At 34.1% G+C, this 25,552-nt stretch overlaps 1 protein-coding gene and 1 long non-coding RNA gene across 2 annotated transcripts in view; one reads left to right on the top strand and one right to left on the bottom strand.

Annotated features, from left to right (window-relative positions):
• SGPP1 (sphingosine-1-phosphate phosphatase 1) overlaps positions 1–13,396 on the top strand; it is a 34,669-nt gene extending 21,273 nt beyond the window's left edge. Inside the window, exons 2-3 of the mRNA XM_036843731.1 lie at positions 3,732–3,821; positions 10,949–13,396. Coding sequence (XP_036699626.1) covers positions 3,732–3,821; positions 10,949–11,500 — 642 coding nt within the window. The 3' untranslated portion in view covers positions 11,501–13,396. The remainder of the gene's footprint in view (positions 1–3,731; positions 3,822–10,948) is intronic.
• LOC118890637 lies at positions 920–23,359 on the bottom strand. Its single transcript, XR_005018777.1, has 3 exons — positions 23,349–23,359; positions 8,641–8,643; positions 920–1,685 (listed from the first exon to the last, which is right to left on the bottom strand). It is a non-coding gene; the product is annotated as an uncharacterized LOC118890637 (long non-coding RNA).
• Positions 23,360–25,552: the final 2,193 nt, after the last annotated feature.

Raw genomic sequence — 25,552 nt, 5'->3', positions numbered from 1 at the left:
GCTGTGAATAAAGGGGGGAACTAACAAAAATGACTGAAAAGGAGTAGTCTATGTATATTTTATATATTTGTAGTAGATTCTGTCATTTCTTAGGAAAGGATAATTCCACATAAATCTGTTTTCTTTCCAGCAATATCTAAATGAGAACAGTGGTCCTAAATTTTAGAGACAGATTAACATAAAATAAAAAGGTAGTTATAATTTGGATATTCTTAAATATAAAATAAGTGTGCCAGATGAATTGGTTATTATGCATAATCTTCCTCCCCCAACATGATCCCACTTTAGGAATATTACTTTATCTAGTTTTTCTAGGTGGTTTTACTTTTTATAGTCATTAAGATCTGTGATCTTTTTTATCTGCTTAAAAGATTGCTTGATAAAATACTTCTTTGTTGATACTGTAATTATACTGAATTCTGTTCTGTGGGGAGCAAATGTGAAAGTTATGTAGTCAGAACTGAATCAGGTCTTCCCCCAAATGTGTTTCTTTCCACAAAAAAAATCTAGGGAAAATATTGTGAAGGTAGAGACTAATGGCTTAAAAAAATCAACCATCAGTGAAAAAAAAAGTGACTTGTTCTTTTCCCAAGTAGTCATCTTACCCCAGTGAGGTCTAAAGGTGCTCTGGAATAGGGGAAAAGCCTCCGCATCTAGCTTGTTTGCATTCCTAACTCTCCCATTTAAACACCTTGGAGTTAGTAAGCCTGAATAAAGGTGGATTAAGTTAAGTTAAATTCAGTTAACTTAAAATGCTTCTTTTTGCCTACCTTTAGTCCTAGCTTTTGAGACTTAATAAATAAATTTTTCTTCTATCTATTGTGTAAGAGAATTCCCACCAATAACTTTGTACTTTTTTACTTCCTTATGGGGTCTAAGTGAAAAAAGAGAAAGAAGAAAGACGCATAGGAGACTTTTTTGGTGGTGGTGGTAGTTTTTACTTCTTTGCCTCTCCCTTGCTATTAACAGTTTAAAAAAAAAATTAACAGAAAAATTGAAAAAACCTGAGTGCCTGCTACAGCGACAAAAGCCACTGTTATCATCTCTCACCTAGATTGTAACAGCAGCCTCCTAACTGGTCTTCCTGCTTCCACCCTTGCTCCCTTGTTGTCTAATCCCATGACACTGCTGTGCTCAAAACCCTGCAATGGCTCCCCATTTGATTCCCCCCAAAATCAGATTTCTTACGGAGGGCTCTCAGGCTCTGGTTGCCATGACCTCTCTCACCTCTCCTCCTACCTGCTCTCTGTTCCAGCCACACTAGCTTCCTTGCCAGTCGCATTTCCTCAAGACTTTGCTCTACCTGATCCCACTCCCTCATATATGTTCTTTCCTCAGATACCTGGTTGGCTAATTCTCTCACTTCCATCCAGTCTTGCCTTAAATCTCAGCTTGTCAATATAAAGCCTACACTGACTATCTTTTAATACTTTAACCTGCCCCACTCACACTCCCATACTCCTGATCCTATTTCTGTTACAGTTTTAATTATGATAGGTGTGGTTATGCTCTGGTAATGACAACCCTGAAAACAGCTTAACAACAAAAGCTTATTTCTCATTTGTGTTTCATATCCATTACGGGTTAGCAAACAACTCTGTTCCACTTAGAACCTCAGGGACCCAGGCTGATGGAAGTTTGCCCATCTTGTGATGCATCTCAACATGCGGCTTCCAGCGTCACATCTGTAGGGAAGAGAGAGTTCATAGAATGATTGAAAGGGGCAAAAGTCACCTTTTTCCCAGTTCATTGTCAAAACCAGTCACATGGCCCCAATCTAACTGCAAAAGGAGCACAAGGAATATTTGGTGAACATTACTGTTTCAACACCTGTTCTCTTTTTATTTCTCCATAGTACTTATCATGTTTTATTGTATAATTTGTATATTTTATATAAAATGTCATTTATATATTTACATATTGTATAATTTGCATATTTTGTGTTTATTATTTAGTGCCTTTCCTCAGCAAGAATTTAAAACTTATTCTCCTAGAAAACCTCACTACTTACAGCTTCTTGGACACAAGCATTTCTTCATTTGCTCCTGCTGTTTGTAATGTCCTCTATCTTTTTTGCCCTGTGCTCCTTTTTCCTCTAAAGAGTAAATCCTCCTTATCTTTTGGGACAATTTGAATCTTAATCTGGGAGACTCAACTAACATCCTTTAAGTTAAAAGCCCATCCCTTAGACTCCCTCTGAATTTTTATTATACTCCTATCATAGCCCTTAACCTCCTTATAGGGTTACATGTCTGTCTGCCCCATTAAGCAAGTTCCTCATGCATATGGAAGAATGCCTGAAGAAATACATGGAGCCTAGAAAAGAAACTATGAGGATCCGAATAAGGACAGTGTAAGTAGGGTGAAGAGATGACAGAATCAAGAAATATTTAGAAAGTAAAATCAGCAAGACTTGCTTATTGGTTGAATATGAGGGATAAGGGAGAAATCAAGGATAATTCATACTTCTCATTTAGATTATGATACTTCCAAATGAAATAGGGAATATGAGAGGAGGAACAAGTCTAGGTGGTAGGATGGTGAGTTGGGTTTGAGGTATAGTAGGTTTAACTCCATAAGGATCTCAAGATGGAGATATGTGCAGGGGTTGGCTAAATGGTTCTTAATCCAAGGGCATGGATAGGTCTTCAGCATGCTAAGTAGTAGTTAAAAAATAAGAAAAGGTGAGACTGCCAGTAACTACTAAGGGCAGAACCCTTAGTTAAACTAACGTTTAAGGAACAATTAGAGGAATACATGCTCTTGTGCAGAAAACACAGAAAAAAATAGGTGGTGAAAGGGGAACCACGAGAGTGTGATGCTGTAGAAATCAAGGTATTTAGACTTTCAGGAAGAAATGTGTGGGCCATGTTAAAAGCAGTAGAGAAGTCAAATCAAAACAACCGTGTACTAAATCTTGACCACTCTTCTTGCAACCTTACTTAACTCTTTCAACTCCACTTCTTATTGAACCACCTTGAATTCTTATTGAATTGAACTATCTTGGCTTCAATTTCACTGAGAAATTTGAAGTTATCAGGCACATGCCCATCCATCAGTCATTTCCTCCTTCCCTTTAATATCAGGAGCTTCAAAGCCAAGTCTAATACCAGTGCCATTAATACTAAGAGTTGTCTACATTTTAAGTTTTTTCCCAATTTATGGCTTTCTGCTCCCAGTATCCCACCAAAATTTTTTGCAATAAGGTTGCCATTTGAAATTTTAGTGGAGGGGCAAAAATGGGCAACAAATTACGTGATGCTGAATATCAAAAGGAAGATGGGGAAATGGCAAATAGCAGTCAGTCACTGATGGAAGTGAGAGGGAGGTAATGCCTCCTCCCCAAGGGAGCAATGATATTCACCTGGACCAGATTCAGGCGTTATTCCAGAGGCACTTTCATTTTGAAGCTACAGTAAAAGTATGTCTCTTACCTGTTTTTCTTCTGTAGCATACCAGTGATTGAATCTTTACTGTAGAAGCAAAAATGAGCCAATTCCCACAACGAAGATTGTAGAAACATTCCATTTGATTCATTTGTTCATTCATGTAAAAGGATTTCCTGAATGTTTGCTATGTGCCATGCTTAGGGTTAGGTGCTGGGAATACAACGGAGAGTAAAAAACACATAGTTCTTGTTCTCCTGGAGTTTTGTAGTATAGTGATTTTTTATTTGCTTGTTTATATTTAACCTAATTTATTTAACTAATTTTACTTTTTTTTCCCTTTAGTATCCTCTTATATATGGACTGATTCTTATTCCCTGCTGGTGTTCTCTAGTTTGCCTAAGTAGAATTTACATGGGCATGCACTCCATTCTGGTAAGGAAAACATTGTATTCATAGAGCTTTATTTTTTTTCTAAAATCGACAGGCAATTGTATAATTTTTAATCATTTTCAAACTTACTGGAAACCTAAATGAGAAAATATAGTTAGTTACTGTAAATCTTCTTTGTTTTGCAAAAATAGAAACAGGATGCTTTGTAAAGTTTTAATGTAGTTATCACGTATTTCGTACAAACAGTTCCCACAATAACCAAGTATTATACTCAGGATAACATTTCTCCCTCCTTCCAGTTTCACTTTTATTTTCTCATTCTCTTCTATGCCTTTCCTACCACTGAGTCAAAACCAACAATGTAAATACAGACACCAAGGAGCTCTACTTATAAGTGAGGACCCCGTGACTAGAAGCTAAGTGAACTTAAACTGTCCTGGTGCCACTTGTATTTGAATATTAAACTCTAGTTTTCTCCTCTTTCCTGACAGTATTTTAGGGCTTACATCAGGTATTTTATTTTGAGAATGCAATTCAGTTTCAAAAGCAGCAGCACAGAGACCCTGTACTCTTTCAGCCAGACACACCTACTCGCTTCCCTTCCCCTCTATCCCACTGACATTTCCTAGTTCTGGCCTGCACCATCTCTTAACCGGATTACTGCAGCAGCTTCTTAATTAGCAGCCCCACTTCCAATAAGACACTGCTCCGAACAGTGTTTAGCCTCCTGTTGTAGTTTACTGCCCAACACACAAGTATGATGCCATACTGAATGACTTATGTTTCCTCAAATGCAAAGGGTGTTTCATATCCCAACACCAATAGGAATGCCTTAACCTCCACATGGAATGCCCTTTTCCTTTTCTTTGCCTAACGGACTATCCTCTCCTGTTCTTCACGACTCACAAAAAAACATTATCTCCTAAAGCCTCATTACCTTCCCCATCTTTCCTTTCTCAAGACTGGTTAGGTAGCCTTTCTCCCAGAGCATCTTGAACATAATTCTGGCATAACACTTATGCTAAATTGCTATTGCTTTTTTCTTTATCTCTCATCCCCACTAGATAATAAGAAACATGAGAAAAGTAACTCTCTATCCCTTGCATTTAGTGTGGTGTCTCTTAGGACACTGTGAATGTATTATGTATTATCTTGTAGATAAAGGATCAGAAGAAAGGTGGAGAGATAGAAATGAATTCATGGAATCCAAAAGTTTATAATGGGTTAAATAAAATTTTTCTTGTCCTTAAGAAGTTCACATTTTTAGACTTTTCGACTCATAAAAGTGTCTCATCAGCTTATCTCGTAGCTGTAGAAGTATTGGGTTTCTACTTCTTCCTCAGATTGCTTGCTTCCAGCAGCTGCCCCTTCACTAGTAAATTTCCAGAAGTCCCAAATGCTATGTTAAGAAGCAAACTATTTGTGTTTTATTTTTTATAATTATTTATATTAATGCAAATTATGAATTGGCATATAATTCTATCTTTCTGACTAATCTCTACTAATTTTATAATAGACTAAGTATCACATTTTTATATCAAATCTAATATTAGTCACAAGAAAATGTTTTCCATCTCTGTGCCATGTTACAGTTATTCCCTTCCACTACCAATTAGCAATATCGCACCTAAAAAACTAACAAAAGGTTATGCATCTATGAATGATAATATTATCCCTAGATTCATTATCATCATAAAAGAGGAATAAGAATCTTAATATATTGAATATGTAATCTCAACCATGCTGTTCTTAATAAAAAGGAAATGTATAGTGAATTGATTAAATATTCAAGCTGAGTTCAGTTCATGTTTAGATACTGGATAACATCTGTTCTTGAATCAGCTGAAGTAAAAACAATATTGATGTATTCTTTTTCATATCATGAGTCTGACAACCAAATCGTGAGTCCGATAACCCTTGGTCTTTTTTTTTTGGCCGCACTGTGAGGCTTGTGGGATCTTAGTTCCCAGACCAGGGATTGAACCCGGGCCCCAGCAGTGAGAACACCAAGTCCTAACCACTGGACCACCAGGGAATTCCCCAGCCCATCTTTTAATTATTCAAAAACGATCTTGTCCCATAAAATGTCTTTATCAGTTTTATTCTGACTAGCTACTGAATTTTATTATGTATAGCATTGCAAGTTGTTTTTCTTTTAAAAGTAAAATCACAGATGACTTGCAAGCATTGTAAATTATGTTTCTGTGTTATAAGCACAATTATTCCTAATCAATATTATATTGGTTTTATCATTTGATAATTGATATATGAAATTATAGTCCTAATGAACCCCCCCTTTTTACATTATGGATCTAATATATTCCCACAATTTTCACTTTTTCCTATATTTTAATGCTTCAGTAATTACCGGCATTTTGAACTATTTTCTTAATCATAATTTGTATCTTCATTGTTTATTGTGAAATTACTATGGAACTATAGGCAGAGTATGGCCTAGAAGTTACTAATAGGTGCTTAGATGCCATATTATCTAGGCAGATGTCTTTATTAACATTAAGAAGAAAGTTCTAATAATGTAGTCTAAATAATTTATAATGAGCACTTTGTTGAGTATTTTCCATATGCTTTGTTTTTATTGTTATAACACAAAGAGCAACACTTAAGTTTATTTTTAACATTTGCCTACCTTCCTAAATAGATTTTCTTAATCCCCAGAAAAGTAGAGGAGTTACTACATCCATTTCTCCTCTATTTATGTATGTATGTATGTATTTATGTATTTGTTTGTTTGTTTATTTTTTTGGCCGTGCCATGCGGCATGCGGGATCTTAGTTCCCCAACCGGGATCGAACCCATTGGGAGTGCAGAGTCTTAACTTAATGGGGAAGTCCCCATTTTTCCTTTATTCGTTATCAAACCTAGCTCTAAAAATTTCTTGAAACACAAGCCATTTTTAAATTACTAGATTAAGTACTTGACAAATTACTATTTTGTTTCTACATTAGTAAAATTATGAATATGTTATAATTACATTTACCCAAAATTGTACTAAAAGTTTATTTTTCTATATGTGGAAAGTCTTTTTCGAAAGGTATTATGAGATCATAAAGTAGAATGTACTTCTCAAACCCATTTTTATAACGAGACATAAAAATCAAACTAACCAAACAACAGGAAAAATCCTGAAAACATGTTATAGAGAAAGATCCAGAACAGTAAACACTAAGAGTTTTAATAGTAGTTATTTCTGGGTAATAATTACTTGTTATTGTTTATCCATATTTTCTAGTTTTTCTGTACTGAACATGTATTAAATTTGAATTTTAATTAAAGATAAAAATTTCAAAATCCATCCCTAATAATGCCTTTATAATCAAGGATTGCATTCCAATAATACATTTTGTTGTTAGAAACCCTGTTGGCATCACTGACATGTTGAATTAGAAGCAGAACACCTGAAATATGTTACAATTAAAAAAAAAACAAACCCCTAGGAGCCAGCAGAAGTCTTGAATTCTAGCCTCAGTGAATCACCAGCCTCTCTAGTTTTATTTACTGATTGGAAGAAATGAAAAGGAGACAATTTCAAATTTAATACATAATACATCTTTATTGAATTTATGGTATTTGATATCTTCTACCGTAAATTTGATAACCAGGAACATTCCATTCAAATGTGTAATTATTAACTTTTACGGCATATATGTTATCTATAATTAATAAGTATCTAAAATTATTTGCTAAGCTTCTTTTTGGAAAATTTCCTACTTTGAGTTCTTTATGCTACCTTTAACATCAGCTTTTCTTTATTGAATACTTTGTGCTGTAATGCTTAAAACCACTTTGTTACACATTTTAATATTGTACATTAAATTGATATTACAATGATAGCCACCATGTTTATGTCCTGAATTCAATCATTCTTCCTTCTGGTTCTGTAGCATGGAAATTAAATGTGCCTTTTTATCCAGGATAATATTATAAGTAATTAATAATTCAATCAGAAAAGGAGGCAGATTTGTATAGAGACTTGTAGCAATCTAAGTTTGTTGTTCATAGAGCTATAAAAGAAAAGCAGAGGACAACAAATATTGGATGTTTTATGTCATACTGAAATATACACCTAAAAATATAATTGATGTGTTATCATATATATATATAATCATGTAAATCAGCAAGTAAAAGAAAATCCAAAGGAATAGTTGCCCTAAAGACACAAATATACATTGTATAGAAAAGGAGGGCTTCCCTGGTGGCGCAGTGGTTGAGAATCTGCCTGCTAATGCGGGGGACACGGGTTCGAGCCCTGGTCTGGGAAGATCCCACATGCCGCGGAGCAACTAGGCCCGTGAGCAACAACTACTGAGCCTGCGCGTCTGGAGCCTGTGCTCCGCAACAAGAGAGGCCTCAATAGTGAGAGGCCCGCGCACCGCGATGAAGAGTGGCCCCCGCTTGCCGCAACTAGAGAAAGCCCTCGCACAGAAACAAAGACCCAACACAGCCAAAAATAAATAAGTAAATAAATAAATAAAATTAAAAAAAAAAAAAAAGAAAAAGAAAACGAATAGTCAATAAACATATGAAATAATGCTTAATTAATTATCAGGGAAATGAAAATTAAACATCAAGAAATACCAACAACTGATGGGATGTAAATTTCTATAAACATTTTGGAAATTTTTTATTCTCTTGTAAAATTGAACATGCACATATACTATGATTCTGCCATGACATTCCTAGGCATATGTCCTGGAGAAACTTTCATAGACCCGTACAGGGAACATAAAAAGAAAGAACATAGAGGCATTGTTTATAATGCTGGTTGGTTTAAGAATATATACCAATTAAGAAAGCATTCAAGCTCAACCATAACCAATGAACTAATCCAAAAGCTGAAAACGTCCTAAGTGACCATCAGTGGGAAAATAGTTAAATTGTATAACCACACAATAAAATATTATATAGTTGTGGCAGTGAATGACCTATAACTAACTACATATGATGAATGAATCTTAAAAACTTAATGTTAAGTGTAAAAAGCAAATCAAAGGAGACTGCGTACTGCCTAACATTTTTATAAAGCTCAGAAAGAAGCAAAACTAGGTAATGTTTTATTTGGAGATATGTAATAAAACAGTTTTTAAAAGCAGGTATTTATTCAGCTAATACTCAGGCTTATGCAGAGTGATAGAACTAGGAAACAGCATACCAATAGATTCAAAGTACTGGTAATATTATAGTTCTTTTTTGGGGCAGTGATTTCATACTCTTTTTGTAATTTCACATGTACTTTACGTATCTTATTCTATGTACTAACTATTACATAATAAAAATCTTAGGACAGAAAAACGTTAAGCAACTACTCTGTTGCTTAACTGTATTGAATGCTGTTGAGAAGTAACCATTGTTTTGGGCAGCATAAAGGTCACTAGTATCCATGAAAAGAGTGGTTTCAATGCAGTGATGAGTTTAGGAAAAAATAGGAAGTGAGAAAGTGGAGGCAGTGAATATAAGCAACTCTTCTGATAAATTTTTCAGTGATACTAGATCCCAGGATTTCATTTTGTTTGTTTTAAGGTGGAAATTCTGAAACAGTTTTGTTCATGTCAGGAATGATTCAGAAAGGAAAGTTCTTTTAATAATAGTGTTATTTCCTCCAATAAACCATCTTCTATTTTCTACCCGGTTGTTTGTACCTAAAAGTAGGAGTCATTTTTGATCCCTTTTTCTTTTCCTTCTCTCTTACATTCAGATCATCACCAAGCTGAAGTTCGTCACCTCTAATTTTAAAATATTTTACTAAATCCATCTATGTACGTCTCTTTATATGGACCATATCTAGAGTGAACCACTACAGTAGCCTCCCACTAGTGTCTCCTGTCTTCCATACTTTACCCCTATAATATATTCTCTACACAGCAGATGGAGTGTTCTTCTATAAATATCCATCAGATTTTATTACACTCCTACTTGGGAATCTTTCAGGCTCCCTATCACTTTTGAAATAAAATCTGAACTTCTTACCTAGCCTACAGGGGCCCTCTCTACATGATTTGACATGTGCCTGTCTCTTGGATCTCATATCACATCACTCTTCTCACTATTTGAGCCACACGGAATTTCTCTCAGTTCCTTGAACTCACTAGGTTCTTTTCTGCCTCAAGGCCTTGGCACTTGGTATTCCCTCTACCTGGGACACTTCTGCTTAGATCTAAAGGTAGGGCTGACTCTTTTTTGGAATCAGATTTCTGCTCAAGGGTCACCTCCTCAGACAGGTTTCCCTAATCGCTCTAATAGGGTCTTTCATCATTCTATCCCATTGTCTTGTTTTAATTTCTTTATAACAATCTGAAATTGTAATATTTATCTATTTTTTACTCACATGGTTATTGTCAGTCATCCCCACTAAAATGTAGGCTCTATGGCAGTAGGAATCTTTTCATTTATTAAGCAGTGTATCCTCAGCCCCTAAAATAGTGTCAGGCACATGTAGGTACTCAATAAGTATTTGTTCAGTGAATAAATGAATGAATGGGAAAAGGAAAAATAGGCTTTGTATCCTCTTTAGTCATGGAAATAATTATGTATTTAAATGTGTGATTATTATAGTAAATGCATGAAGATGAAGTCTTTGAAAAATAAGTACAGTTGATCCTTGGACAACGTGGAGGTCAGCACAATCAAAAATCCACCTATAATTACAGAGTGCCCTTCATAAACTTGGTTCCTCTGTATCTGCAGTTCCTTTGTATCAGGGGTTCTGCATCCTCAGAGTCAACCAACTGGGGATCATGTAGTACTGTACTACTGTTTCCTATTGAAAAAAATCAGCAGTTAAGTGGATCCACACAATTCAAACTCATGTTGTTTAAGGGTCAGCTGTATATTGTTTTTCCCAGAAATCACAACTACGTACGTTAAGCATAGTTTATTGTTCATTTGAATATACATTTGTGTATAGCATATATGTATTAATTTGTAAAAGGACAGAACTATAAAAGTATAATCATTTTATTATCATCAATGAATCTTTTTAGTATTATTAAAACAGCTTTTAGTACCTATTATGTAAAGTTTACTTTAAGAATGTGACATATTTAAAAAATGTACATTTATTAACATTGAAATGTGAAATATATATATATATATATTTCCTTAAATGCCAAAAAATTATTATACTAAACAACTCTACCTTCTTCTTTTCTCAGGATGTTATTGCTGGATTCGTATATACCATTTTAATCTTAGCTATCTTCTATCCATTTGTGGACCTGATTGACAACTTCAACCAAACTCACAAATATGCTCCATTAATCATCATCGGGCTTCATTTAGCCTTGGGGATCTTTTCTTTCACTCTAGACACTTGGAGTACATCCCGGGGAGACACAGCTGAGATTCTAGGAAGTGGTGCTGGGATTGCATGTGGATCTCATTTTACCTATAAAATGGGTCTAATATTAGATCCTCCTCTGGATATATTACCTTTACCTAGGCACCCCATTTCAGTGACTCTGTTTGGAAAAGCCATATTGCGGATTCTCCTAGGGATGTTGTTTGTACTAGTAGTCAGAGATATAATGAAAAGGATCACTATTCCTTTAGCCTGTAAAATCTTCAATATACCATGTGATGATGTTCGAAAAGCAAGACAGCACATGGAAGTTGAACTTCCTTATCGGTATCTTACCTATGGAATGGTTGGTTTCTCTATCACATTTTTTGTTCCTTACGTATTTTTCTTTATTGGTATCTCTTGATGGAGAAATATTATTTACAGTAAGAAAGGAGGGTATCAGTTACTGATATCTAAAACCATATTCTAGTTAAAAGCCAAATCAGAGTTAGGCTTTTGCAGGAATTTAACTTAAATAATTATTTAAGTAAATTCATAAGAGTCAGGGCATTTTATCATTGCACATCCAGTTATTGTTTTAGGTGAGCTGAGCTATTTCAACATTGAGAAAATGATAAGTATCCATTTGGAATGTTCATGTAATATTTGGAGAGTTTTGTGCTGTTATGGATTCAAGTTATATATAATATATATTAAGGAACATAATATACAATTATGTATCTAATATATGTTATATATAAAATAATATACCTAAGTTTTTTTTTAAACCATGGGGGTGTATTATAAAATCAATAATAATATGCAAACAGTTGTGCCTGTGTATTTGGACTTAATACAGGTATGTTGTTATTAACAGATATATTTAATGTTTATTTACTATGGGAGCCATTTCCTGATCAAATTGCATAATTACTAGACCAGAATTCGTATGCTACCACATATTGATTTACTGCCTCTTTTTATACTGCCATCACCTTTCATGTTACTCATGATGTTGAACATAGGAGGCATTTTTAATGGACCAAATTTTCAGAAAAATTAGTTTTTGGATTCCTTTTTTTGTTTCCCAGTTCTGTACACTGTGTTGAATGTACTTTATTTGCACTTGTTCTGGACATTAGTTTAATAATTCAGGTACTGAATTTTATTGCTTGCTAATTGTGCCTTTCTGTTGCTGAATTAAGAAATGCCATGTATACTGTGATATAAAAATAAGACTAACTTTATCTTAAGTTACATATAATCAGACAAATATTTAAAAAAATATCTGTCAAGCTAACAGGGCTAGCAGTAAACCACCTTCAGTTCTTTAGCCTTTGTTTAGAAAGAAATGTGGAATGGACTAAACTTTCTCACTAATTTATTGGGAACCTAAATGGATAAATATTTCCATTTTTGTAGGTATTTTTCTGTGCATTGTAAGTTATAGGAACAAGATATATTTTTTGTACATTGTCTTGATCGTTTATACTACAGGTAGATATTTCCAATGAATGGAACTGTAATTGAACTTTATAGATGGGACAATGCACGTTTCATATGTAAACAAACCATGTTTCTAAATTATTTGGAAATGCTTGGGTTTAGCAGTGTTAACTTTTAATACCATTTATTAGCTACTACGGTAAATTATAAAATTTTAAAGTATCAGTATTTCAGGCCCTATTTTTTTTTTCAACCTTTTATTATTTCCATGGTGGAATATTTGAGTATAAATATTAAACTATTCTTTATTCTGTTCGTGCCTTTATATTTTGAAGTGTAATTGTAATTAGGTTAACATTAAGTTTATTTGTAGTAAGTTTTTCATAAAGAGAATTAACTTTCCATGTAAATGAGCATCAGGTATGGAATTACTGACTTAGTGCAATATCTGTCTGATTATCCAGAGGTATCAACTTAAGATGTTTCTATTTTGGGCAGCAAAACTATTTGAGCTCATATTTTTATAATTCTGATTGAGAATTTAGGGACATGATAATTTTTGCCAATAGTGAATCTGATAATTGTAAGTAAAGCAACTAAATTTTCGACATTTACCTATTAACAGAAAACCAAGGCACTTAGGAACATATCGGTACGTTGGAAAATGTGCAAAGAACTTTTCTTTCAAAATGTGTTCACTGAATCAAATTTTAGGGACTATTTCCCATAATTTGAGTATATGCTATCTTATTAATTTTTATATCTAGCTTAAAAGGTATTTGAAAATATTCCATTTCTTTGTGATTTATTATTTTCTGTCCTATGATAGTTCCATGCTAAATGTATTTTAAAATAAAAGCCAAATTCAAGATTGGAGGGTGTTTTGTTTGCCTTCTATGCATTTGTTTCTGTATTGTCTGGTAGAGATTTGTAAAATATATCTAGTATTTTCATTCTAGCAGTCTTTTCCTTTGAAGCATTTTATTCAATATAAGTACTGTTTTTAGAAATAGAAGACATTGAAGAAATTCTTTAAGGTTCAAACTGCTTTGGGCTCTATATATGATCATTCTGACACTGTACTTTTAGTGAAAAGTTTCATAACTTTATTTTTAAAACTTATGCATAAAACATGTTTCAGTAAAATCCACGACTAAGTATTGTAGGTAGTTGGCTGTTAATCCATTAATTCAGGAATTAATCATAATACAAGGAACAGGTACTTTTACAAGCAAAATAAACATATGGACATTTCATTTTGTAATTATAAAGTGCCATGACATGTGAACTGCAAAAACTAGGGCTTCCCGAAAGTCATTATAAGACCTAATATAAAGCAATGCTACTATAGTAGACTTATGTAATTTAATTTTATCTACTAGCTTTCTTTACAAGTAATGTTTATTAAATGTGTCTTTCAAAGACAACATAAAAATTAATTCAGTGATATGAGTATAATTTAAAGGCAGATTTTCATAAAATGTTTGATAAAGATGAGTAAATGTTAAAATGTTTTTATTTTGAGTAAAGTTGTATATAATCACACAATTTTATACGGCAAAGATTTTTTATTGCCAAAGCAATTTCATTCTTATTAATGAAGAATGTTTACTCTAGATTTAAAACCAAACTGTTTAATCTGGACATCAATAAGGCCCAGTTTTTAAAATGCAACTTTATAGCTGAATTAGTTTTTCTGAAGGGAGTTTTTGTTGCTTGCTGTGGAGATTATTTTGAGAAAGGGAAGAGGCAATAGTTTGAGAAAGTAATTTTGATGTAGTGGATGTTACTATGCTATTATTTTGTCAAATTTTGGTCGTGTTCTTCCAGTTTTTGCTGTTATATACATAAGTTAAAAAGAAAACTTTTAAACTTGAATGTTAAATAACTTTTACACTTGGATTTTAATGGTGGTTACATAGGCTATAAATAGCACAATAAAAATAAGTTTTAACATGCTAATTACAAAGGACATTTTAGAAAGCTCTTCATTTTTAAGCACACCAGACCACTACAAATCTTTATAAACAAAGCATGCCATGCCTTCCTTGTGAGACACACAGGAGGGAAAATTCAAAGAAAAATAAGTATTTTTTTAAAATAAAAATGTTTACAGAAATAAACACTAGCTTTTTAACCTCAACTATCTGGTATCTGCTAATTTGTCCTTCTTTTTTCCTTTCATCATGCTTAGTCTTGGTGCACTTTCCATGGATGTCTAAAAAGCCTAGCTCCTAGTACTGTAAGCAGCAGGATATGACAGAAATCTAAAGTGTGTTTTTAAAGGGTATTTTCCTGTCATTTTCTAAAAGCCAAGTGAATTTTAAAATAGCTTTATGACCTATACTAACAGCTTGTATCATGATGTCTACAACATCATTGGGTCTATTTCAACCTTAAATGTCATAAAGTCCATTATCTCAGGTTTTAAAAGTTCATACACTTACCTATTATGCTGTTTGCAATATTTGTTTGATTTAATACATATTTTTAAAGTTTCCTTTGTTACATAATGACATTTTCTTATGAGATGTAAAATGGATTCTCTTTTTAAAAAATAGTTACTACAGTAATATTACCTCTTCAGATTTGAGGTTTGTCCCTTGTCCTAAATTAGGGGTTCTCATAATTGAAATCCATTGTAGCACATATCACAACCTGTAATTATTTATGTATCATTTTCTTAAATTTTCTATCTTCATCTCCATGATGTAAGCTCTATGAGGAAAAGTGGCTTGTGCCTCTATTTACTTCTGGATCCCTGGGACAGAGCACGCATAATAATATATATTGAATGACTACCCAGTCTCTAGACAGGCTTCAGTATGTGTGTTTATCTGGGTGAAAAATTCTACAATTTTCATCAGCTTCTTAGAGAGACCGGTGATCTAAAAAAGTTTAAAATTATGTAATAGTCTACATTTTACTTCTTGTTCTAGCTGTTTTAAAGGTTTAGGTTGTAAGTAAATGCATCCAATTCATCTAGTAAAAATTTTGTCACTTTTCATGCAAATATTTAAAGGATAATCATTTAGATTCTTGAAATGTTTTACATGTAATTACTATAATACCCCATTGTATAGAATGTGATTTGTATCCAAATAAGTTTTAAGATGTTATTTTCTTTGGAATTAAAATAAAATCTGAGAAGAAAATATTCTGCATATATGGGGATATAACTTTAGTTTCTAGTAATAAGCTATATAAATATGTTCTTGAGAATATTACTTTGTACAGTTTGATCTTTAATCTTTCACATAACCAACTACTGCACAATCTGTGATTTTTATAATTAAAGTGATATTTATAATTAAAATGTAGATGAGATATAGTCAGGGCTTAAATATCAATTTTTTTACTTAAGCACAAAGACTCCCCTGGATTCCAAATGTCTCCAGGCCCAGACTTACGGAACTCAACTGGGGTTGGTGACAATAAAGTGGATTCTAATTCCCCTAATATTTAAAGTTCCCCCAGTGTCCGCCTCCCTGCTTTTATCTGGGCTGACTTAAGGGATAAAATTCACCAAACTCATTTTAATGGTGGTGTTACTTTTGCTAATTTCTGATTGAAATGCTGTGATGACAAACTTGAAAAAGTAAAAGAAAAAAAAGTAGTCCCTCAACATTTCCACTCTGCAAAATGTTTCAAATAGCTTTACAAAATAAATATTTTAAAAATATTTCTTTCTCTTGGCAGTATATTCCCAAAATCTTATTTAAATTATTCATGGACACAAGCTGTAAATTTTTAAAATTAACATATAACTTAATTTATAAATATCATTAATTAATTACAAACCCAAACATGACATTTATGTCTGAAATATTTTTCTTCCTTTTCTAAAAATAAGTTGTCTACATTTTCCAACTATGTTATATATGTTAAGGGTAATCATAGATTTACAAAACACTTTATTTTTTTAATCTATTTTTTATTGAAGTATAGTTGAATTACAATGTTGTGTTAATTGCTGTACAGCAAAGTGACTCAGTTTTATATATATATATATATATATATATATATATATATATATATATATATATACATACACATTCTTTTTCATATTCTTTTCCATTATGGTTTATCACAGGGTACTGAATATAGTTCCCTGTGCTATACAGTAGGACCTTATTGTTTATCCATTCTATATATACCAATTTGCACTGCTAATCCCAAACTCCCACTCCTACCCTCTCCCACCCCCCTCCCCCTTGGCAACCACCAATCTATTCAAATGTCCCTGATTTTGTTTCTGTTTCATAGATAGGTTCATTTGTGTCATATTTTAGACTCCACATATAAGTGATATATGGTATTTGTCTTTGTCTTTCTGACTTCACTTAGTATGATAATCTCTAGTTGCATCCATGTTGCTGCAAATGGCATTATTTTGTTCTCTTTTTTATGGCTGAATAGTATTCTATTGTATATATGTACCACATCGTCTTTATCCATTCATCTGTCAATGGACATTTAGGTGGTTTCCATGTCTTGGCTATTGTGAATAGTACTGCTATGAACATAGGGGTGCATGTATCTCTTTGAATCATAGTTTTGTCTGGATAATATGCCCAGGAGTCGGATTGCTGGGTCATATGGTAAGAATTACAAAATACTTTAGATGTATCTGGCATCTTAGAGCTCATATATGGCAATTTCTTACCAAGTGCATAAATCTATTCTATAATATTATTAGCAGATAATCACATGCAGTCTTCTTAAATACTTAGGCAGACTGTAACTTTATGATGCATTATTGAAATAAATGAATGAATGAAATAAGTGAAATAAAATTTCAATGGGCTAAGAGCAGTGTGGTGAGACAGAGGATACATTTTAGGTAGAAGTAATCGGATGAACCAAAACATGGAAATGGGATGTATTAGACCTGTTTGGCAAACAAATGGATTGCAGTTTGTCTGGAGCATCAAGGTACCTGGAAGGGAATGGTAGAATGTAAAGCTGAGAAGTTTGTTAAATTGTTCAGTAAACAATGGTAATAGTGGATGTTGCCTTTTTTTACCAGTAGAAGAGCTGCACTATTTATTGCTTGTGGATGAAATTACACCCAACTTGAAGGTAATCAAAACTATTGTTTGGGGCTTCCCTGGTGGCGCAGTGGTTGAGAATCTGCCTGCCAATGCAAGGGACACGGGTTCGGGCCCTGGTCTGGGAGGATCCCACATGCCGCTGAGCAACTGGGCCCGTGAGCCACAACTACTGAGCCTGCGCGTCTGGAGCCTGTGCTCCGCAACAAGAGAGGCCGCGATAGTGAGAGGCCCGCGCACCGCAATGAAGAGTGGCCCCCGCTTGCCGCAACTAGAGAAAGCCCTCGCACAGAAACGAAGACCCAACACAGCCATAAATAAATAAATAAAGTTTTTTTAAAAAAAGTTATATTCTGAAGAAACATAAAAAAGAGAAAATAACAACAACAGAAGGGTGTTAACAAGTAGCTAATAAAATGAAAGACACTAAGGACAGAAGCATTAAAAAAAAAGTTTAAAAAAAAACAAAAAAAACTATTGTTTGTTCAATAAATAAGGATATATTTTTACTCTGTGATAACGGAAGAGAGTTGTGTGTTTAGCTTTAAGTCTTGTTTACTTATTGAGAAGAGAAGTAAGGCAATTTTTTATTATTAATCCTGGATTTTATATGAAGAAGCCCAAGGCCTTGAACTTTGGTGACATGAGATCATGACTGCTACAGTTGCAGTTATTTAGAGGAGCCCCAAGTGACTTAGGAGAACTTTGAATGTGAAGTTATACTCCCCCAACCTTCCACCCTCACTAGAGGGTTGTAAAGCAAATAATGGCACACCAAGAACCCCGCAAACAACCCTAAGGAATGCAGCATGAGGACTGCAGAGTTTGCAGGCCTTCATGTGTTCCACAACAAGGACTCCCTCCCAGGGGATGCACTGGGATTTCGAGACATGCTCTGGGAGTAATGTTGGTGTTCTTCAATTTATCTCCTATCCCACCATACTTGAGACTGAACTTTCTTCTTTGGTTTGAAGTCAGAACCTATCACACATCTGATCAACCCCAACTGCTTGAGACATGGATTGTGGGGTGAGCGTAGGAAGGATGTTTGCTAGTAGAATCACAGAGACCCATAAATATGTTCTATATATGTCAGGTAATCCACAATACGCCCATGAGCACCTGATTTTTCTGATTCAACATTATTGTTCAGGAGGGTTCTTAGCTTCCTCGTTAGAAGTGTGTATGTGTGTCTATTACCTATTTTAAAAGGACATAATAACTATATTGTCTTATATTTACCTTCCAGTTAGCCCTCAAACATGTTACTAGACAGTGCAGACCTGCAAGTATAGCCATTCCATATCATTCACTTGAAACTCTCATTCAAAGAACCCTTTGGCGACTTTTCCATGAGACGGTTTTGTAAGCAGAACAGAAAGATCATAGAATTTTGTTTTGGGGGACTTTAAGGTGTTCCATGTCATAATATGTTACATTCTTATGCTTGTCCTTGCAAGTCTATCATAAAGCTGACTTCAGATTCCCAGCTTGCAAGCAGTGGTTTCTCTCAAATCCTGACCCTGATAAAGAACTCTTCATTTTTTACAGAACTCTTGTTCATCCTTGTGAAAATTTTTGTGTATGAATTCCAGTCTGCATGAAGATGCTGGTGCCAAATTGGTATTGACTTTTATGTTCCCATTCTGTGTCTGTTTTCTCCAGTAAATACCACAAAACAAGTATGTTGAATAAAAGAAACAGACTCAAGCCAGTATGTTGCAGATGACGTCAGAAGAGCAGAATTTTTGTTTTGACTTTGTTTTGTGTTTGACTATAATTTGCTGTATACCTTTAGGCACTAGATCCGTCTTCGTGAAACACCATGTCCTCACATACAAAATGAAGACGTTGGACTTGATGTTCTCTAAGATCCCTTTCAACACTAAAATTTAATAAACTGTACTAGACGAAGCATGCAAAAACAAAGGGAATATTTCTATTGGTTTTATGAGGATACTGAAATTTAACAGAAAAAATGTTACTCCCTTTTCACTGAGGGAATAGAGTCGAAGGAGCCTATCTTGTCCTGTCCATAAAAGGTTTGTAGACACTAGTCTAAGAAAGTTTCAAGTTTCTCCAAAGAGAAACAATGAGTTAATAGCTTTAGAAGGGTCATAATAGGAGGTTATAAGTCTCGGTCATAATTCTTGTTTGAATCACAAGGTTTAAAGTGACCACTAGGCATTACCTAATCCAGCCTACTATCCAAATAGCTCTGAACTGTAATCCCTAAACAGATGGTTCTTTACAAAATAAAGGGAGGGGGGCAAGGACAGGGTAGATGCCAAAGACCTCAGTAGTTCTATAATTCATTCAACAAATCTTGCTAGCTATGGAGATGAACATGTAAATGAAAAAGAGAGAGAGAAAGAGAAAGAAGAAAATTCCCTTTGGGAATCTCAATCAGAACTAAAAGAAAAAACAGAGAAGAGAATGCTTGATAAAGAATGTAAAACTACCTCATTACAAGCATAAATCTCATATGAACATTGAAGATTCATGTTGTATTTTAGAAAATAAGACCCTTGTAATAAATTCAAGACATTTAAAAATTGCAGAGCACATTATCAAGTTATATTTTTTAAAAATAAAATAAGCAGAACATAAAATCACTACCTTTGTTCATTAGAACATTTCTAAAATTTCAACAGTGCTCATTGCAGTAAGGCATTTAAAAAATGTTTCAAAAGTTCTGTTAGAAAACATGAGATTATTGAATGTCAGTCAGCTGTTTTCTTACAGTGAAATTTTTTCACAGAAATGAGAAGTTAACCTGCCACAAAAAATTACATGAGATATATATGGATACATTGGTGGTGTAAAAAAATTCAAATACAAGAAAAGCAGAAGTCCTATTTGACCATTATAACAATTGCATTCTCCTCCCAGAAATAACCAGTGTTGCCATTTGGAGGGTTTTTTTTTTCTTTTGTATGTATATATTCACACATGTTGAAATACATAATTGTGTTTTATAAAAGTTGGGTTTTCTAAACAAAAGCAGGATGTTGTACATATTGTTCTGCAAATTGCTCCCCTCTTTTTTTTTTTCCAATTAATGATATATATTGGAGTTCATAGAGAACTTTTCTCCTGGAGTTATCTTTTTTATCCTGAAACATGGACTTTTTCCCTATCTACTAAATTGCTGCCAAGAGCACACAAACATGGTCTGCCTCATGTCTCTGTTCTCAGCTTCTTGCGAATTGTCTGTATATTGTCTCCACTTCCTCACCACCCATTCCCTGTTTTATTTGAGAATTTATAACAATTACAGAAAAGTGAAAAGAATATAATAAATATCTATATTCCCATTACCTAGAATGAACTACCCTTGGTATTTTGTCATATTTGCTTCCAGTCTATTGTATTTTACTTTTTAAAATTGAGATATAATTGACAAATAACATTATATTAGTTTTGAGTGTACACATGATTTGATTTATGTATATATTATGAAATGATCACCATAATATGCCTAGTTAACATCCATCACTACACATAGTTACAATTCTTTTCTTATGATAATATCTTTTAAGATTTACTGTCTTAGCAACTTTCAAGTATATAATACAGTATTATTAACCATAGTCACCATACTGTATGTTACATCCCTGTGACTTATTTATTTTATAACTGGAAGTTTGTACCTTTTGGCCACCTTCACCCATTTTGCCCACTCTTCTCCCCCCACCTCTGGCAACCACCAATCTATTCTCTGTATCCACGAGTTTGTATTTTTGTTTTTTAGATTCCACATATAAATGAGATCGTATGGTATTCATCTTTCTCTGTCTGACTTATTTCACTTAGCGTAATGCCTTTAAGCTCCATCCATGTTGTCGCAAATGCAAGATTTCATTCTTTTATATGGCTAAATAATATTCCATTGTGTGTGTACATACGTGTATTTATTTTCTTTATCCATTCATCCATTGATGGGCTTTTAGGTTGCTTCATGTCTTAACTATTATCAGTAATGCTACAATGAACATGGGGGTGCAGATACCTTTTCAAGTTAGTGTTTTTGCCTTCTTCGGGTAAATACCCAGAAGTAAAATTGCTGGATCATACAGTAGTCCTTTTTAAAATTCTTGAGCAACTAACATACTGTTTTCTATAGTGGCTACACTAATTTACAGTGCCACCAACAGTGTACAGGATTCCCTTTTCTGCATATCTTTATTTGTCTTTTTGATAATAGCCATTCTAACAGGTGTGAGACGATATCTCATTGTGCTTTTGATTTGCATTTCCCTGATGATTAGTGATTTAGTGTATTTTTAAAAAGAAGTAAAACGTTACAGAAGCATCTTTTCATCATTGCCCTATTCCCATCTCCTCTCATGATTTGCAGAGGCAATTGTTATGAGTCCTTCCAGTCCATTGTTTACTTTTACGCACATATTTGTATATCCATAACCACTGTACAATATTTTATGTATTCTTTTAAATATCCATCAATGGTATCATTCAACAATTGCTTTTCTTTGATTCAGCATTATGTTTTTGAGATATATCCCTGTTTATAATTTATAGATCTAATTCATTTGTTATCTAATGTATAGTATTTCATTATATAATTATATCACAATTTATTTATACCTCTAGAAGGGACAATTAAATTATCAATATGGTTCATTAAAAAATATAATAGACTTTATTTTTTAGAGCTGTTTTAGTTTCACAGTAAAATTGAGCAAAAAGTATAGAGGGTTCTCACATTCCCCCACCTCTCCTCTCCCCAAACCTTACATAGCCTCTACCACCATCAACATCCTGCACCTGTGCAGTACATTTGTTACAATAGCTGAACCAACACTGACGCATCATTATTAATCAAAACCCATAGTTTACATTAGAGTTCACTCTTTGTGTTGTACACTCTATGGGCTTGACAAATATATAATGACGTGTATCCACAATTATAGCATCATACAAAATAATTTCAATGCCCTAAAAATCCCCTTGCTCTACCTATGCCTCCCTCCTTCCCCCTAAGGCCCTGGCAACCACTGATCTTTTCACTGTCTCCACAGTTTTGCCCTTTCCAGAATGTCGTATCGTTGGAATCATACAGTAATAGCCTTTTCAGATTGGCTTCTTTCACATGTTAATATGCAATTTTATATTAAAATAACATGCTTTGATGTACAACACAAAGAGTGAGCCCTAATGTAAACTATGGACTTTAGTTAATAATAATGTATCAATGTTGGCTCCTCAATTGTAACAAATATCACATTAATGCAAAAATTAATAGGGGGGGGTTGGGGAGGGGATTAGGGGGCATATCTTTATTTTTCCCCCAGTTTTTCTGTAAACCTAAACTTACTAAAAAAAAAAATCTCAAGGTAAAAAAAAAAAATAGACTTACAAAACTTAACTCAAAGTGGATAAATTAAGAGCTAAAACTATAAAATTCTTAGAAGGAAACATAGGAATAAATCTTTGTGACTTTGGATTAGGCAATGATTTCTTATATATGACACCAAAAGCACAAACAATAAAAGAAAAAATAGATAAAATGGACTTCATCAAAATCAAAAACTTTTGTGCCTCAAAGGATACCATCAAAAAAGGAAACAGACAATCCACAGAATGGGGCGAAAATATCTGATAAGGGTCTAGTATCTAGAATATATAGAGATCTCTTCCAACTTAATAACAAAAGATTAATGACTCAATTTTTAAAATAGGCAAAGGATTTGAATGACCTTTCTCCAAAAAAAATATACAAGTGACCAAGAAGCACATGAAAAGATGCTCAACATCCTTTGTCATTAGAGAACTGCAAATCGAAACCACAATGCGATATCACGTCACACACTAGGATGACTATGATAAAAAAGACGAACAATAACAAGTGTTGGTGAGGATATGGAGAAATTGGAATTCTCAAGCATTGCTGATGGGAATGTAAAACAGTGCAGTGTCTTTGGAAAACAGTTTGGCATTTCCTCAAAATACAAGCAGAGTAATTATATGACCCCGCAATTTCACTCTTAGGTATTTACCCAAGAGAATTAAAAAAATATACGTCCAGGGCTTCCCTGGTGGCGCAGTGGTTGAGAATCTGCCTGCCAATGCACGGGACACGGGTTCGAGCCCTGGTCTGGGAAGATCCCACGTGCCGCGGAGCAACTAAGCCCGTGAGCCACAGCTACTGAGCCTGCGCGTCTGGAGCTTGTGCTCCGCAACAAGAGAGGCCGCGATAGTGAGAGGCCCGCGCACCGCGATGAAGAGTGGCCCCCGCTCGCCGCAACTAGAGAAAACCCTCGCACAAAAAAAAAACAAAGACCCAACACAGCCAAAAATAAATAAATTAATTTAAAAAATAAATAAAAAATAAAAACTAAAATGAAAAATAAAAAGTTCTATAAAAACCTTTGTGACAATTTCCTTGTGGAATTATGCAAGAGTTTCTCTTGGGTACATATCCAAAGTGGAAGTACTGGGTTGTGAATTATGCACATTTATAATTTTAGTAGCTACAAACAAATTGCTCTCCAAAGCAATAGTACCAATTACAATCCCAATAACAGTACTTTTTTGCTTCACATCATTGCCAACATATCCTATTTTATGCTTTTTAGTTTTCGCTAATATATGAGTATGAAATGGTATCTTGTTGCTTTTATTTGCGTTTCTACTCCTCAGTGCAATTGAATGCTTTTCCCTCTATGACCATTCGAGTTTCCTTTTGTGGTTTGCCTACTCCAATGTTTTACCCATTTTTCTACTGGATTGCCTTTAAAAAATTGATTTGTAGGAATTCTTTAATCTTTATCTACGTCACTTATTGAGCCTTGTTTGTTATATCTTTTGCAGTATGGAGTTTTTTTCTAGTTTAAGATAGTAAACTTATTAACCTTTTGCTTTATGGCTTATGCTTTTTTTTTTTTTTTGGCTACGCTGAGTGGCTTGTGGGATCTTAGTTCCCCAACCAGGGATTAAACCCAGGCCCTCGGCAGTGAAAGTGCTGAGTCCTAACCATTGGACCGCCAGGGAATTCATGGCTTATGCTTTTTAAGTTTTATTTATGAAAGCTTTCCCTACCTTGTAGCCAGAGGATATTTCCCCATGTTCTCTTCTAGTACTTATAGAATTTGTGTCCCCCACTCCCATCTGTATATAGTTACTCCATCTGGCTTTTACTACCTACTTCTTTGACTTAAACTTCATCCCAGTCACAATGGCCTTTTTCTCTAACTCAAGAATCACAGCCTTTGCCATTGCCATCTCTCCCTACGTCTTCATATGCATGGCTTCCCCTCATCATTCAGATCTCAGCTTAAATAGCACCTCTTCAATGAAGCTTTCCTTGGTCATCTTATCTAATGGGCCCCCATCTCCTACATGTTTTTCTTTATCACATTATCCTGTTGTATTTTTTTCATAGCACTGAAATTATGTTGTTTATTTGTTTGCTTGTTATATTCTTTCCCCACTAGCCTGGAAGCTCCATGAGGGCAGGAACTATATCTATCATGTTCTCTGCATTATTCCCAGCACCAACTCAATAAATGACTGAATAGAGCCTATGAATGACTGAATAGATCTACCTTATTATTTTACAGTGCTGCATGGTATAATTACATAAATCTACCAGAGTTTACTTAATGATTACTATATTAATGGACTTTCAGATTGCTGCTAATTTTTTGCTATAACAATGCTACTCTAAAGATTCTTGTATGTGTCTTTATTTATTATTATTATTATTATTTTGTAATTGCATGTGACTGCAAATAGGCAGGGAGCCAACAGAGATGAATAAATAAGACTATATCCTGTCCTCTTTCCTAACAGCATTTCTATTTCCTTTTTCCACAGAGATTTAAAGAGCCCTCGTACCCAAAGTAATTTTGAAACATAAAGCAAGTTTGTTTCTTTTAATAGCTAGATCCAAAGAGAAAGTTTTTGCTTTATCATCAAGAATGTATTCTCTGTCCCAGTCTAGTTAGATCTGAAAT

Source organism: Balaenoptera musculus, chromosome 2, assembly GCF_009873245.2.
Source record: "Balaenoptera musculus isolate JJ_BM4_2016_0621 chromosome 2, mBalMus1.pri.v3, whole genome shotgun sequence".
Taxonomy (NCBI): domain Eukaryota; kingdom Metazoa; phylum Chordata; class Mammalia; order Artiodactyla; family Balaenopteridae; genus Balaenoptera; species Balaenoptera musculus.
Note: the sequence above shows the minus strand (reverse complement) of the source record. Positions and strands in the feature narration are given on the sequence as shown.